Source organism: Oncorhynchus masou, chromosome 2 (assembly GCF_036934945.1).
Source record: "Oncorhynchus masou masou isolate Uvic2021 chromosome 2, UVic_Omas_1.1, whole genome shotgun sequence".
NCBI lineage: Eukaryota > Metazoa > Chordata > Actinopteri > Salmoniformes > Salmonidae > Oncorhynchus > Oncorhynchus masou.
In genome coordinates this window covers 4458250-4475749 of record NC_088213.1, presented here as the reverse complement: position 1 = coordinate 4475749, position 17500 = coordinate 4458250, and the positions used below count along the sequence as shown (strand labels likewise).

The following is a 17500-nucleotide window of genomic DNA, read 5'->3' as shown; positions in this document are numbered from 1 at the left end:
CTGTAAACTTGGCAGTAGAAAATCTTAACAGTATATTTGACCTCTCAGCTTCCCTATCAAATCTAAAAATCTCAAATAGAAAACCGAAGAAAATTAACAACAATGACAAATGGTTTGATGAAGAATGCAAAATTCTAAGAAAGAAATTGAGAAACCTGTCCAACCAAAAACATAGAGACCCGGAAAACCTGAGTCTACGCCTTCACTATGGTGAATCACTAAAACAATACAGAAATACACTACGGAAAAGAAGGAACAGCATGTCAGAAATCAGCTCAATGTAATTGAAGAATCCATAGACTCTAACCACTTCTGGGAAAATTGGAAAACACTAAACAAACAACAACACGAAGAATTATCTATCCAAAATGGAGATGTATGGGTAAACCACTTCTCCAATCTTTTTGGCTCTATAACAAAGAATAAAGAGCAAAAACATATACATGATCAAATACAGATCTTAGAATCAACTATTAAAGACTACCAGAACCCACTGGATTCTCCAATAACATTGAATGAGTTACAGGACAAAATAAAAACCCTCAAACCCAAAAAGGCCTGTGGTGTTGATGGTATCCTCAATGAAATGATCAAATATACAGACAACAAATTCCAATTGGCTATACTAAAACTCTTTAACATCATCCTTAGCTCTGGCATCTTCCCCAATATTTGGAACCAAGGACTGATCACCCCAATCCACAAAAATGGAGACAAATTTGACCCCAATAACTACCGTGGAATATGCGTCAACAGTAACCTTGGGAAAATCCTCTGCATTATCATTAACAGCAGACTCGTACACTTCCTCAATGAAAACAATGTACTGAGCAAATGTCAAATTGGCTTTTTACCAAATTACCGTACAACAGACCATGTATTCACCCTGCACACCCTAATTGACAACCAAACAAACCAAAACAAAGGCAAAGTCTTCTCATGCTTTGTTGATTTCAAAAAAGCCTCCGACTCAATTTGGCATGAGGGTCTGCTATACAAACAGATGGAAACTGGTGTTGGGGGTAAAACATACAACATCATAAAATCCATGTACACAAACAACAAGTGTGCGGTTAAAATTGGCAAAAAACACACACATTTCTTCACACAGGATCGTGGGATGAGACAGGGATGCAGCTTAAGCCCCACCCTCTTTAACATATATATCAACGAGTTGGTGCGGGCACTAGAAAAGTCTGCAGCACCCGGCCTCACCCTACTAGAATCTGAAGTCAAATGTCTGCTGTTTGCTGATGATCTGGTGCTTCTGTCACCAACCAAGGAGGGCCTACAGCAGCACCTAGATCTTATGCACAGATTCTGTCAGACCTGGGCCCTGACAGTAAATCTCAGTAAGACCAAAATAATGGTGTTCCAAAAAAGGTCCAGTCACCAGGACCACAAATACAAATTCCATCTAGACTCTGTTGCCCTAGAGCACACAAAAAACTATACATACCTTGGCCTAAACATCAGCGCCACAGGTAACTTCCACAAAGCTGTGAACGATCTGAGAGACAAGGCAAGAAGGGCATTCTATGCCATCAAAAGGAACATAAATTTCAACATACCAATTAGGATTTGGCTAAAAATACTTGAATCAGTCATAGAGCCCATTGCCCTTTATGGTTGTGAGGTCTGGGGTCCGCTCACCAACCAAGACTTCACAAAATGGGACAAACACCAAATTGAGACTCTGCACGCAGAATTCTGCAAAAATATCCTCCGTGTACAACGTAGAACACCAAATAATGCATGCAGAGCAGAATTAGGCCGATACCCACTAATTATCAAAATCCAGAAAAGAGCTGTTAAATTCTATAACCACCTAAAAGGAAGCGATTCCCAAACCTTCCACAACAAAGCCATCACCTACAGAGAGATGAACCTGGAGAAGTGTCCCCTAAGCAAGCTGGTCCTGGGGCTCTGTTCACAAACACACCCTACAGAGCCCCATGACAGCAGCACAATTAGACCCAACCAAATCATGAGAAAACAAAAAGATAATTACTTGACACATTGGAAAGAATTAACAAAAAAACAGAGCAAACTAGAATGCTATTTGGCCCTACACAGAGAGTACACAGCGGCAGAATACCTGACCACTGTGACTGACCCAAAATTAAGGAAAGCTTTGACTATGTACAGACTCAGCGAGCATAGCCTTGCTATTGAGAAAGGCCGCCGTAGGCAGACATGGCTCTCAAGGGAAGACAGGCTATGTGCTCACTGCCCACAAAATGAGGTGGAAACTGAGCTGCACTTCCTAACCTCCTGCCCAATGTATGACCATATTAGAGAGACATATTTCCCTCAGATTACACAGATCCACAAAGAATTCGAAAACAAATCCAATTTTGAAAAACTCCCATATCTACTGGGTGAAATTCCACAGTGTGCCATCAGAGCAGCAAGATTTGTGACCTGTTGCCACGAGAAAAGGGCAACCAGTGAAGAACACGCACCATTGTAAATACAACACATATCTATGCTTATTTATTTTATCTTGTGTCCTTTACCATTTGCACATTGTAAAAACACTGTATATATATATAATATGACATTTGTAATGTCTTTATTGTTTTGAAACTTCTGTATGTGTGATGTCTACTGTTAATTTTTATTGTTTATTTCACCTTAAATATTATCTACCTTACTTGCTTTGGCAATGTTAACACATGTTTCCCATGCCAATAAAGCCCTTGGATTGAATTGAATTGAGAGAGAAGAAGGCAGAGAAGAGTTCTGTTCACAACATGACAAACAGAGAACACCTGACCAGTTCACCTGGCCGTGGAACCCTGACCTGTTCACCGGACGTGCTACCTGTCCCAGACCTGCTGTCTTCAACTCTCTAGAGACAGCAGGAGCGGTAGAGATACTCTCAATGATTGGCTATGAAAAGCCAACTGGTTCCTCTCTAGGTTTCTTACTAGGTTTTGGCCTTTCTAGGGAGTTTTCCTAGCCACCGTGCTTCTACACCTCCATTGCTTTGCTGTTTGGGGGTTTTAGGCTGTGTTTCTGTACAGCACTTTGAGATATCAGCTGATGTACGAAGGGCTTTATAAATACATTTGATTGATTGATCGTGTCTGTCTACCTGTTGTGCCTGTGAGAAGGAGGGTGCGTTGGTGGGCACCAGGATGTTTCTGCCAGCCTCTGCCAGCTGTCCGTGTCGACCAGCTCCCCACAGAAACACATCACACTTCCCTCCCAGGTGCCAGTCCTGGAGACAACAGAAACACAGAGAGATCATGGTCTGTCACAACAGGGGCCATTCAACATCTACCTTTACAACAGGACGACAACTGGGATTATCACATTTCAATTCAACGTGTCTCTTCAAAGTGCCTGAATGACAAAGAAATGAAGTGTCCAACATGTAATAGATCTGTTCTAGAGACCTGAAACAAACGAGAAAACACTGAAGACATCTTACCTCAGGTCTGGAGGTGGCCCAAGACATGATTTGTTCATCCATACCAGAACCCCATGTACTGTTGTCCTGTACAGACAAGAGAGTTTTAATCCATACCAGAACCACATGTACTGTTGTCCTGTAGGGACAAGAGAGTTTTAATCTATACCAGAACCACATGTACAGTTGTCCTGTAGAGAGAGAGTTTTAATCCATACCAGAACCACATGTACTGTTGTCCTGTATAGAGAGAGTTTTAATCCATACCAGAACCACATGTACTGTTGTCCTGTATAGAGAGAGTTTTAATCCATACCAGAACCACATGTACTGTTGTCCTGTATAGAGAGAGTTTTAATCCATACCAGAACCACATGTACTGTTGTCCTGTATAGAGAGAGTAGAGAGAGTATAGAGAGAGTTTTAATCCATACCAGAACCACATGTACTGTTGTCCTGTATAGAGAGAGTTTTAATCCATACCAGAACCACATGTACTGTTGTCCTGTATAGAGAGAGTTGTAATCCATACCAGAACCACATGTACTGTTGTCCTGTAGGGACAAGAGAGTTTTAATCTATACCAGAACCACATGTACTGTTGTCCTGTACAGAGAGTTTTAATCTATACCAGAACCACATGTACTGTTGTCCTCTATAGAGAGTTTTAATCTATACCAGAACCACATGTACTGTTGTCATGTACAGAGAGAGTTTTAATCTATACCAGAACCACATGTACTGTTGTCCTCTATAGAGTGAGTTTTAATCTATACCAGAACCACATGTACTGTTGTCCTGTATAGAGAGAGTTTTAATCCATACCAGAACCACATGTACTGTTGTTCTGTACAGAGAGAGTTTTAATCCATACCAGAACCACATGTACTGTTGTCCTGTATAGAGAGTTTTAATCTATACCAGAACCACATGTACTGTTGTCCTGTATAGAGAGAGTTTTAATCCATACCAGAACCACATGTACTGTTGTCCTGTATAGAGAGAGTTTTAATCCATACCAGAACCACATGTACTGTTGTCCTGTATAGAGAGAGTTTTAATCCATACCAGAACCACATGTAATGTTGTCCTGTACAGAGAGAGTTTTAATCCATACCAGACCCACATGTACTGTTGTCCTGTACAGAGAGAGTTTTAATCTATACCAGAACCACATGTACTGTTGTTCTGTACAGAGAGTTTTAATCCATACCAGAACCACATGTACTGTTGTCCTGTATAGAGAGAGTTTTAATCTATACCAGAACCACATGTACTGTTGTCCTGTATAGAGAGTTTTAATCCATACCAGAACCACATGTACTGTTGTCCTGTAGGGACAAGAGAGTTTTAATCTATACCAGAACCACATGTACTGTTGTCCTGTATAGAGAGAGTTTTAATCCATACCAGAACCCCATGTACTGTTGTCCTGTATAGAGAGAGTTTTAATCTATACCAGAACCACATGTACTGTTGTCCTGTACAAAGAGAGTTTTAATCTATACCAGAACCACATGTACTGTTGTCCTCTATAGAGAGAGTTTTAATCTATACCAGAACCCCATGTACTGTTGTCCTGTATAGAGAGTTTTAATCTATACCAGAACCACATGTACTGTTGTCCTGTATAGAGAGAGTTTTAATCCATACCAGAACCCCATGTACTGTTGTCCTGTATAGAGAGAGTTTTAATCCATACCAGAACCACATGTACTGTTGTCCTGTATAGAGAGAGTTTTAATCTATACCAGAACCACATGTACTGTTGTCCTGTACAAAGAGAGTTTTAATCTATACCAGAACCACATGTAATGTTGTCCTGTACAAAGAGAGTTTTAATCTATACCAGAACCACATGTACTGTTGTCCTGTACAGAGAGAGTTTTAATCTATACCAGAACCACACAACCACTTCTAGCCCAAATGTTGGTTATATCTTAGAGAGACAAGTCAGCTTCTAGCCCAAATGTTGGTTATATCTTAGAGAGACAAGTCAGCTTCTAGTCCAAATGTTGGTTATATCTTAGAGAGACAAGTCAGCTTCTAGTCCAAATGTTGGTTATATCTTAGAGAGACAAGTCAGCTTCTAGTCCAAATGTTGGTTATATCTTAGAGAGACAAGTCAGCTTCTAGACCAAATATTGGTTATATCTTAGAGAGACAAGTCAGCTTCTAGACCAAATGTTGGTTATATCTTAGAGAGACAAGTCAGCTTCTAGACCAAATGTTGGTTATATCTTAGAGAGACAAGTCAGCTTCTAGACCAAATGTTGGTTATATCTTAGAGAGACAAGTCAGCTTCTAGTCCAAATATTGGTTATATCTTAGAGAGACAAGTCAGCTTCTAGACCAAATGTTGGTTATATCTTAGAGAGACAAGTCAGCTTCTAGCCCAAATGTTGGTTATATCTTAGAGAGACAAGTCAGCTTCTAGACCAAATATTGGTTATATCTTAGAGAGACAAGTCAGCTTCTAGCCCAAATATTGGTTATATCTTAGAGAGACAAGTCAGCTTCTAGACCAAATGTTGGTTATATCTTAGAGAGACAAGTCAGCTTCTAGTCCAAATGTTGGTTATATCTTAGAGAGACAAGTCAGCTTCTAGCCCAAATGTTGGTTATATCTTAGAGAGACAAGTCAGCTTCTAGACCAAATATTGGTTATATCTTAGAGAGACAAGTCAGCTTCTAGACCAAATGTTGGTTATATCTTAGAGAGACAAGTCAGCTTCTAGACCAAATGTTGGTTATATCTTAGAGACAAGTCAGCTTCTAGTCCAAATATTGGTTATATCTTAGAGAGACAAGTCAGCTTCTAGACCAAATGTTGGTTATATCTTAGAGAGACAAGTCAGCTTCTAGCCCAAATGTTGGTTATATCTTAGAGAGACAAGTCAGCTTCTAGTCCAAATGTTGGTTATATCTTTGAGAGACAAGTCAGCTTCTAGCCCAAATGTTGGTTATATCTTAGAGAGACAAGTCAGCTTCTAGACCAAATATTGGTTATATCTTAGAGAGACAAGTCAGCTTCTAGCCCAAATATTGGTTATATCTTAGAGAGAAAAGTCAGCTTCTAGACCAAATGTTGGTTATATCTTAGAGAGACAAGTCAGCTTCTAGTCCAAATGTTGGTTATATCTTAGAGAGACAAGTCAGCTTCTAGCCCAAATGTTGGTTATATCTTAGAGAGACAAGTCAGCTTCTAGACCAAATATTGGTTATATCTTAGAGAGACAAGTCAGCTTCTAGACCAAATGTTGGTTATATCTTAGAGAGACAAGTCAGCTTCTAGACCAAATGTTGGTTATATCTTAGAGACAAGTCAGCTTCTAGTCCAAATATTGGTTATAACTTAGAGAGACAAGTCAGCTTCTAGACCAAATGTTGGTTATATCTTAGAGACAAGTCAGCTTCTAGTCCAAATGTTGGTTATATCTTAGAGAGACAAGTCAGCTTCTAGACCAAATGTTGGTTATATCTTAGAGAGACAAGTCAGCTTCTAGCCCAAATGTTGGTTATATCTTAGAGAGACAAGTCAGCTTCTAGTCCAAATGTTGGTTATATCTTAGAGAGACAAGTCAGCTTCTAGACCAAATGTTGGTTATATCTTAGAGAGACAAGTCAGCTTCTAGACCAAATGTTGGTTATATCTTAGAGAGACAAGTCAGCTTCTAGACCAAATGTTGGTTATATCTTAGAGAGACAAGTCCGCTTCTAGTCCAAATGTTGGTTATATCTTAGAGAGACAAGTCAGCTTCTAGACCAAATGTTGGTTATATCTTAGAGACAAGTCAGCTTCTAGCCCAAATGTCGGTTATATCTTAGAGAGACAAGTCAGCTTCTAGCCCAAATGTTGGTTATATCTTAGAGAGACAAGTCAGCTTCTAGACCAAATATTGGTTATATCTTAGAGAGACAAGTCAGCTTCTAGACCAAATGTTGGTTATATCTTTGAGAGACAAGTCAGCTTCTAGCCCAAATGTTGGTTATATCTTAGAGAGACAAGTCAGCTTCTAGACCAAATATTGGTTATATCTTAGAGAGACAAGTCAGCTTCTAGACCAAATGTTGGTTATATCTTAGAGAGACAAGTCAGCTTCTAGTCCAAATGTTGGTTATATCTTAGAGAGACAAGTCAGCTTCTAGCCCAAATGTTGGTTATATCTTAGAGAGACAAGTCAGCTTCTAGACCAAATATTGGTTATATCTTAGAGAGACAAGTCAGCTTCTAGCCCAAATATTGGTTATATCTTAGAGAGACAAGTCAGCTTCTAGACCAAATGTTGGTTATATCTTAGAGAGACAAGTCAGCTTCTAGTCCAAATGTTGGTTATATCTTAGAGAGACAAGTCAGCTTCTAGCCCAAATGTTGGTTATATCTTAGAGAGACAAGTCAGCTTCTAGACCAAATATTGGTTATATCTTAGAGAGACAAGTCAGCTTCTAGACCAAATGTTGGTTATATCTTAGAGAGACAAGTCAGCTTCTAGACCAAATGTTGGTTATATCTTAGAGACAAGTCAGCTTCTAGTCCAAATATTGGTTATATCTTAGAGAGACAAGTCAGCTTCTAGACCAAATGTTGGTTATATCTTAGAGAGACAAGTCAGCTTCTAGCCCAAATGTTGGTTATATCTTAGAGAGACAAGTCAGCTTCTAGTCCAAATGTTGGTTATATCTTTGAGAGACAAGTCAGCTTCTAGCCCAAATGTTGGTTATATCTTAGAGAGACAAGTCAGCTTCTAGACCAAATATTGGTTATATCTTAGAGACAAGTCAGCTTCTAGCCCAAATATTGGTTATATCTTAGAGAGAAAAGTCAGCTTCTAGACCAAATGTTGGTTATATCTTAGAGAGACAAGTCAGCTTCTAGTCCAAATGTTGGTTATATCTTAGAGAGACAAGTCAGCTTCTAGCCCAAATGTTGGTTATATCTTAGAGAGACAAGTCAGCTTCTAGACCAAATATTGGTTATATCTTAGAGACAAGTCAGCTTCTAGACCAAATGTTGGTTATATCTTAGAGACAAGTCAGCTTCTAGACCAAATGTTGGTTATATCTTAGAGACAAGTCAGCTTCTAGTCCAAATATTGGTTATAACTTAGAGAGACAAGTCAGCTTCTAGACCAAATGTTGGTTATATCTTAGAGAGACAAGTCAGCTTCTAGTCCAAATGTTGGTTATATCTTAGAGAGACAAGTCAGCTTCTAGACCAAATGTTGGTTATATCTTAGAGAGACAAGTCAGCTTCTAGCCCAAATGTTGGTTATATCTTAGAGAGACAAGTCAGCTTCTAGTCCAAATGTTGGTTATATCTTAGAGAGACAAGTCAGCTTCTAGACCAAATGTTGGTTATATCTTAGAGAGACAAGTCAGCTTCTAGACCAAATGTTGGTTATATCTTAGAGAGACAAGTCAGCTTCTAGACCAAATGTTGGTTATATCTTAGAGAGACAAGTCCGCTTCTAGTCCAAATGTTGGTTATATCTTAGAGAGACAAGTCAGCTTCTAGACCAAATGTTGGTTATATCTTAGAGAGACAAGTCAGCTTCTAGACCAAATGTTGGTTATATCTTAGAGAGACAAGTCAGCTTCTAGACCAAATGTTGGTTATATCTTAGAGAGACAAGTCAGCTTCTAGACCAAATGTTGGTTATATCTTAGAGAGAAAGTCAGCTTCTAGCCCAAATGTTGGTTATATCTTAGAGAGACAAGTCAGCTTCTAGCCCAAATGTTGGTTATATCTTAGAGAGACAAGTCAGCTTCTAGCCCAAATGTTGGTTATATCTTAGAGAGACAAGTCAGCTTCTAGTCCAAATGTTGGTTATATCTTAGAGAGCGATTGAATGCCCCTGATTCCGCATGTGTTTTTCTGTTGCTCATTAAGAAAAAGGGAGATTTCAGTCTTCACTTGTTGTATGTGGCAGTTCCTGCTGTTTCCCCCATGAGACGCCAGAGGAACAAAGACAGTAACACTTCCTCAAAATAGTCAAAGAACTTAATCAAAGATAACTCAAGATACGGGGCGGCAGGGTAGCCTAGTGGTTAGAGCATTGGACTAGTAACCGGAAGGTTGCAAGTTCAAGTCCCAAAGCTGACAAGGTACAAATCTGTCATTCTGCCCCTGAACAGGCAGTTAACCCACTGTTCCTAGGCCGTCATTGAAAATAAGAATTTGTTCTTACCTGACTTGCCTAGTTAAATAAAAATATCTGTCATTAATTTAGACGGGGGGTTTGCAGAGGAGATTTTAGTCGTGCATTTTATATCTGTCTATAGTATTTGGTGCAGTATTTCTTAAGTTAAAATAAAACGCGCGCCGTGTTTCCTTGTGTAAACCTGATGCGGGTGCAGGTCTGTCTGTTCTGCACTACGATTGGACAGAACGCAATCACCTCACCTGTTAGTTAATCCAGCATTATTGTACAAAGTGGGCATTGTGGAAATCAAAACCCAACCCTCAAGTCCTGACCAACTCTTGTACTCAAATTTACAGAACTCTTGTTTTTGGAAAAAATACTGACTTTACGGACCAAAAATAAACCTACTTACACTTTTTCGGACATTTTTGGTTTTGACTAATATGGTTGTTATATATTAGGCATTATATTATGTTATATAAGGCGTTTTCAAGCAGAGAAGTTGGTTCCACAGTTCAGTTGTACTTTTAAAGATCCACTCTGTCAGAGCAATAGAGGTTCATTGTCTTCTGTAGAAAGCTCACCATGAGAAGGACCATCTCCTCCTTGGGTACAGGCTCCAGGTCGGGAACAGCAAAGGCCTCTGGGAACGTGTTGCCCCGAGCCAGGGCCTCCGCTGCCTTCACAGTGGTGGAGAAGCAGTCTAGCCACGCCCACTCGCCGGGTGACCAGGTGGCTGGTTCCAGGGGACAGAGGCGGAGGTGGGGGGACGGGAGGGGAACACAGGAGCTGATCCAGGTGTAACCCCACGGCCAGGGAGGCCAGGCACTGCATGTAGGGGCTGTGGACCAGCTGTTCTCCACACACTACGTGGGGCTGGAGGACCAAACAGGAAGTACACATTTAGACGTGGGTGTTATAACATATGTTATGGTAACCGACTACGGTGAAAACAACTACGATTAAAAAAGGAAGTAGGAAGGATTTTAGACAGTTATGATCGATTACCTTGGAATGAAACTGGGCTGTCATTTACTTACAAATAACACACACGCAGGCACGCGCACACACACACGCACGCACGCACGCACACACACACACACACACACACCAACTACCTTCTCGTATGAGTACTGCTCCTGCAGCATAACAGGCAGCCTCTCCAGGAAGGCTCTCATGCAGGGAGCCATGTTCAATCCCACAACCCCCTGCTTCTTCAGCGCCGTCCGGCAGGTGGCGAGCACCTGGTGAGAGGACATGAAGTCTGTCGAGCAGTTCACCACCAACACGTCCTGAGGACAAAGACAACAACAGAATCAGGAGAGTCGGACAAGAGTCAAATACATACAAGAAGCCCATTTAAACTGTACTGTAGTATCCTCTAGTCAGAGTTGAGTCAGTCCATACTGTAGTATCGTTTAGTCAGAGTTGAGTCAGTCCATACTGTAGTATCCTTTAGTCAGTCCATACTGTAGTATCCTTTAGTCAGAGTTGAGTCAGTCCATACTGTAGTATTCTTTAGTCAGAGTTGAGTCAGTCCATACTGTAGTATCCTCTAGTCAGAGTTGAGTCAGTCCATACTGTAGTATCCTTTAGTCAGAGTTGAGTCAGTCCATACTGTAGTATCCTTTAGTCAGTCCATACTGTAGTATCCTCTAGTCAGAGTTGAGTCAGTCCATACTGTAGTATCCTTTAGTCAGAGTTGAGTCAGTCCATACTGTAGTATCCTTTAGTCAGAGTTGAGTCAGTCCATACTGTAGTATCCTTTAGTCAGAGTTGAGTCAGTCCATACTGTAGTATCCTTTAGTCAGAGTTGAGTCAGTCCATACTGTAGTATCCTTTAGTCAGAGTTGAGTCAGTCTATACTGTAGTATCCTCTAGTCAGAGTTGAGTCAGTCCATACTGTAGTATCCTTTAGTCAGTCCATACTGTAGTATCCTCTAGTCAGAGTTGAGTCAGTCCATACTGTAGTATCCTTTAGTCAGAGTTGAGTCAGTCCATACTGTAGTATCCTTTAGTCAGTCCATACTGTAGTATCCTTTAGTCAGAGTTGAGTCAGTCCATACTGTAGTATCCTTTAGTCAGAGTTGAGTCAGTCTATACTGTAGTATCCTCTAGTCAGAGTTGAGTCAGTCCATACTGTAGTATCCTTTAGTCAGTCCATACTGTAGTATCCTCTAGTCAGAGTTGAGTCAGTCCATACTGTAGTATCCTTTAGTCAGAGTTGAGTCAGTCCATACTGTAGTATCCTTTAGTCAGAGTTGAGTCAGTCCATACTGTAGTATCCTCTAGTCAGAGTTGAGTCAGTCCATACTGTAGTATCCTTTAGTCAGAGTTGAGTCAGTCCATACTGTAGTATCCTCTAGTCAGAGTTGAGTCAGTCCATACTGTAGTATCCTTTAGTCAGAGTTGAGTCAGTCCATTGTGACCCCCTCCCACTCCGTCTGCTGTATTCTGTTTGTTCTTGTTTCCTTATTAGGATGCCGGTGGGCGGAGTTGGGGAGGGTCGTCAGCTACATGGGAAACACCTGGGCCAGGTGTGTCCCAGGATAAATAGACCTCCTCTACATTCATGGAGGAGACTCTCTCCATGCAGACACCATTGTAGATTGTGTTGTGGTTCTTGGTGGTCTTTTGTTTATTTGCTTTGGCACCTTTCAACAACCTGCATTATCACATTCATGCATGCAAAACACTCACTTACACTGCTGATTACTGATTACACACACCATTGTATATTATACTTAGTTACTTATTTAATAAATATATATATATTGCTACTCCTTATCTCCACGTTGTCTCCCTTTGTTACGGGCTTTGAGCCGGTTCGTGACAAGTGGGGACTCGTCCGGGATCTTTTGAACTATTGGTTTGGGAGGCCGTGGAGTTACGTGTTTGGTTTGCATATTTTGTTTGCGTGTGATAGGCCCAGTATTGGTTGCCTTTGTTATTTTGTTTGCGTGCTGTGTTGGAGAGAGTATAATGGTTAGTTTCCAGGCCCTGCTTAGCCTGAACTCTTGTTCTACTTTCTGTTGGGACGTCAGTCTGAGGTGAGTAATCGGCTGTGTACCTCAGTGGGAGATTTGGGTAGGGTAGTGGAACTTGCTACCTGGAGCTATAGCCTTTTCCCCTGATAGGTTTAGCGACGTGTTTCATTTTTTGGAATATGTTGGGCATGGTTAATGTTTGTTATTTTTGTGTGGTGTCTGTGGACTGAGCAGTTGTCTCGGGGCACATCCGTGGCTTGGTGGAATTTACCAGCATGCTGGGGAGTTTTCCTTGCCAGCGGGCTACAGTGCGTAAATTCCCACCGCAAATCTGCACGAAGACTAGGGTTGAGTTATTGTAGGTTTTGGGGAAGCTCCATATCTCATCTCTCTTCTGTGGTGCTCAGGGTGATTGTCAATTCTCGGGTTGTAGTGTGGTTTGCTCAGCAGAAGGGAAGAGCGTCATGGCGTCTTATGTAGATGAGTTCATTCGCTCTCCATCGGAGGGATTGTTAGATTTAGGTACTAAAGAACAGCTGTTGAAGGTCGCGGAACACTACAAGGTTGAGATTAGTGATAAACGTCTAAAAAATTCTATTAGGTTGATATTGAAGGCCAATCTGATGGAGAGTGGTATTCTTAAAGTTACCACTGGGCCAGCCTCTGCTGAGGATTGGTCGTCTCCCAGTAATGTTACAATGGCCATTCCATCGGTTAGTCCTAGTAGCCTTTTTTTGAACAGCAGAAAGAACTGCTTCTGTTACAGCTGGAGCATGATCGTGAGAAGAGAGAGCATGATCGGCAGCATGATCGTGAGAAGCTAGAGCATGATCGTATAAAATATGAAAAGGAATTGGCATTTAAACAAGATATGGAGCGTGCAAAGCTCAAGTTGCAACAAGAACGTATAGAGTTGGTTAGGGAAGGAAAGATCTCAGGGGAGAGTTTGTTTTGGGAAGGTGACCCAGATTTACCTAGGGGTAGTTCCGTTTTTGGTCGTGCCCCAGAGACATTTGATATTGTTGGGAACTTACGGTTATTGCCTCAGTTTAATGAAAGGGACCCCGAGACATTCTTTTCGTTGTTTGAGCGGGTTGCTGACGCTAGGAGTTGGCCTGATTCTGACCGCACTTTAATGTTGCAGTGTGTGCTGACTGGTAAGGCGCAGGAAGCATATTCAGCTCTTAGTGTACATGACAGTGCCAGTTATGATAAAGTTAAAACAGCTGTGTTACAGATTTATGAATTGGTCCCTGAGGCTTACCGCCAACGATTTAGGACTTTAAAAAGGGATGATAAGCAGACTCATGTTGAGTTTGCGCGACAATTATCTTTACAGTTTAATCGCTGGTGTTCCGCCTCTGCAGTTGTGACTTTCAAGGGCTGTGTGATCTGATTATGTTAGAGCAATTTAAAGACACAATTCCTGATCGTATTGCCACGTATATTAACGAACAGAAAGTAAAGAATGTTGCTGAAGCTGCGGTTTTGGCGGACGAGTATGTGTTGACTCACAAAAGTGTCTTTGCAGAGCCCCGTATTCGGAAAGAGTGGGGGCGTTCGGATAGATTTGGGCTTCGCTCACCGAGATACTTTGGTTCACGGGCAGAGTTCTATCCAACTCGGGTTGAGCCTGACTCCCATGGTAAAGCTGACTTTGGGCAGGAGTGTCACTACTGTCAAGGTTCAGGTCATTGGAAAAACGAATGTCCACTTCTCAAGGCAAAGGGTGCTTACGCTAAATCTAAGCCTACCGCGTTAGCTGCACCTGTTCCACATCAGTTCACCCATGACTCATTTCCTCAGGCCCAAGAGAATGTGAAAGTCCATATTGATCCAGACTATTTACCTTTCATTACGGAAGGTTTTGTGTCTATGTTAGGAAGTAAAGACCTAGTGGCAGTGAAGATCCTGAGAGACACAGGAGCCTCTGAATCATTTGTGTTGGAGTCTGTGTTACCCTTTTCTGCTGAGACTGATTCAGGGAATAGTGTTCTAATTAGGGGAATAGGTTTGAACACTCTGTCAGTTCCATTGCATAAACTGATGTTGGATTGTGGGCTGGTGAAGGGTGAAGTTGTTATGGGGGTGCGTCCTTCGTTGCCTATTGAGGGTATCGACGTGATCCTTGGGAATAACTTGGCTGGTGAGCGTGTATGGCCTGTCGTGTTTCCATCTCTAGTGGTTTCCACTAAGCCGTCATTTGTTGGGATTCCTGATGAGAGTGTACAGAGTTTCCCAGAGGTGTTCTCTGCATGTGCAGTGACACGTTCTATGGGTCGTGGCGAACTGGTCACTGCTCCGACTAATGATAATAATACAAAGTATGTCACTGTTTTCCCTGTTATCCCGTTATCTGTAACCCGCTCAGATCTAATCAATGCACAACGGAATGACCCCACGCTAGAAGAGTTGCGTGACCAAATTGTGCCTGTGGAACAGTTGGGAGATGTCGCCCATGGCTATTTTCTCCAAGAGGATGTCCTGATGAGAAAGTGGGTGTCTCATGATAGTTGTTTTCTAGGGGAGGCAATTAGTCAGGTTGTTGTACCAGTTAAGCTTCGTGAGTTGGTGTTGGAAACTTCTCACAGCGACGTTGCTGGACATATGGGGGTGAGGAAAACCTACAATCGCATATTAAGACATTTCTTTTGGCCTAGATTAAAGAGGGATGTTTCTGATTTTATCAAAACTTGTCACACCTGTCAATTAACTGGTAAGCCTAATCAAGCTATTAAACCAGTTCCATTGTTTCCTATTCCTGTACTTAGCCAACCTTTTGAGTATCTGATTATTGACTGTGTGGGTCCTCTGCCTCGTTCTAAAAGGGTAGCAGTTACCTGTTCACTGTGATGTGTCAGACCACTAGGTTTCCTGCTGCCTATCCTCTTCGATCTATCACAACTAAATCTGTGTTAAAAGCTTTAACTCAGTTTCTCTCATTGTTTGGAATCCCTAAGGTCATTCAGAGTGATCAAGGCTCTAATTTCACCTCTAATCTGTTTAGTCAGGTTCTTCAACAGCTCCATATTAAACACAATTTGTCTAGCGCCTATCACGCAAAGTCAAGGAGCACTGGAACGTTTCCATCAAACTCTTAAGTCTTTGTTGAGAGCTTATTGTACTGAGATGGATAAGGATTGGGAGGAGGGGTTGCCTTGGTTACTGTTAGCTGCTAGGGAAGTTTCACAGGAGAGCACAGGTTTCAGTCCAAATGACCTTGTGTTTGGACATAGGGTGCGTGGACTTTTATCCGTTCTCCAGGATGACTGGAAGTCTCCCGAGCCTCCTCAGTCCCTATTATCGTATGTGTGTGATTTCCGGCGACGGCTGTACGCCGCTGGTGAAATGGCTAAAGAGAAGTTATCATCTGCACAGGAGAGGATGAAGGGCATATTTGATCGCCGAACTGAGCCTCGTCACTTTAGTCCAGGTGACCAGGTTCTTGCTCTGCTGCCAATTGTTGGTTCTCCTTTACAAGCTAAGTTTCAAGGTCCATATACAGTGGTGCGCCAGTACACTGAGCAAAATTATCTAGTTGCCACTCCAGAACGGAGGAAAGCACACCAGCTGTGCCATGTAAATCTGTTAAAACCCTATTATGCACGTTCCTCTGAGACTGAACAGTGGGATTCTACAGAGCACGGTAAACCTGTTCTTTTGGCTGATACAGTTGTTTCCTTGAGTTCTTGTCGTGCTAGATCTGGGCATGAGGAGGAAGATGTTCCTGGTCCTGACGATTGTATATTGCAGGGTAGATTAAAAAATTCAGAAACACTGGATATTTTAGACAGTCTTCTCACTCACCTACCTGATGATGGGCGTGAAGAGATGGTTGGTCTGATTCAGAGCTTTCCAGGTTTATTTTCAGATACACCTACACGTACAAACTTAATAGAACATGATATTGACATTGGAGGGGCTGACCCCATTCGTCAGCGGTTCTATAGAGTTTCTTCAGAGAAACTACGTTGTCTGGATGCTGAGGTCAAGTACATGCTGGAGAGTAAGATAGCAGAGCCTTCTTTCTCCAGTTGGGCTTCTCCCTGTATCTTGGTCAGTAAACCGGATGGAACAAACCGATTTTGTACGGACTACCGTAAGGTAAATAGTGTCACAAAGCCAGATTCATTTCCTCTTCCTCGAATGGAGGACTGTGTTGATCAAGTCGGTGCAGCTAAGTTTGTGAGCAAATTTGACCTGTTAAAAGGCTATTGGCAGGTGCCACTGACGAGTAGGGCACGTGAAATCTCTGCCTTTATTACACCCTTTGGTCTGTACTCGTATTCGGTTATGAGTTTCGGTTTGCGCAATGCACCTGCCACTTTTCAGCGACTTATGAACAGGGTTGTCGCCGGTCTGACCGGGTGCGCTGTTTATTTGGACGATGTAGTGATATATGCAGATACTTGGGAAGAACATCTGTCCCGTATTCAAGCCTTGTTCGAACGTCTGGCTGCGGGTCGCCTCACAATCAATCTGGCTAAATGTGAGTTTGCTCAGGCGACCGTTACATACCTTGGAAAAGTGGTTGGGCAGGGGGAAGTGCGTCCTGTTCGGGCTAAAGTGGTGGCTATTGATGCTTTTCCACCACCAACTACTAAAAAGGAACTAATGCGTTTCTTGGGCATGATTGGCTATTACCTTAGTTTTTGTAGTAACTTCTCCACTGTGGTCGCTCCCTTGACAGATCTGCTGAAAGCTAAGGCTGTTTATGTGTGGTCTACTCGTTGTCAACACGCTTTTGAAGATGTAAAGAGGTTGCTTACCTCAACTCCGGGGCTGGCTGCTCCTCGCATGGATTTGTCATTTACCTTGCAGGTGGATGCTAGTCATGTGGGGGCAGGTGCAGTTTTGCTGCAAGCAGATGTGTCTGGGATTGAGAGGCCTGTTAGTTTTTTTTTCTAAAAAGTTTAACGATTATCAGTTGAATTATTCAGTTATTGAAAAGG

The 17500-nt window shown here is 41.9% G+C and overlaps 1 protein-coding gene and 1 long non-coding RNA gene across 2 annotated transcripts in view; both read right to left on the bottom strand.

The window, feature by feature from the left end:
• LOC135552230 (probable E3 ubiquitin-protein ligase HERC1) overlaps positions 1–17347 on the bottom strand; it is a 37905-nt gene extending 20558 nt beyond the window's left edge. The window contains exons 1-6 of the mRNA XM_064983732.1: positions 17318–17347; positions 10680–10853; positions 10344–10437; positions 10146–10297; positions 3440–3505; positions 3101–3226 (exon numbers count right to left, since the gene is read on the bottom strand). Of these exons, the coding sequence (XP_064839804.1) occupies positions 3101–3226; positions 3440–3505; positions 10146–10297; positions 10344–10437; positions 10680–10853; positions 17318–17347 (642 nt within the window). The remainder of the gene's footprint in view (positions 1–3100; positions 3227–3439; positions 3506–10145; positions 10298–10343; positions 10438–10679; positions 10854–17317) is intronic.
• Positions 17345–17500, bottom strand: part of LOC135554509 (uncharacterized) — a 5011-nt gene continuing 4855 nt past the window's right edge. Inside the window, exon 4 of the long non-coding RNA XR_010457701.1 lies at positions 17345–17421. This is a non-coding gene — a long non-coding RNA (uncharacterized LOC135554509). The remainder of the gene's footprint in view (positions 17422–17500) is intronic.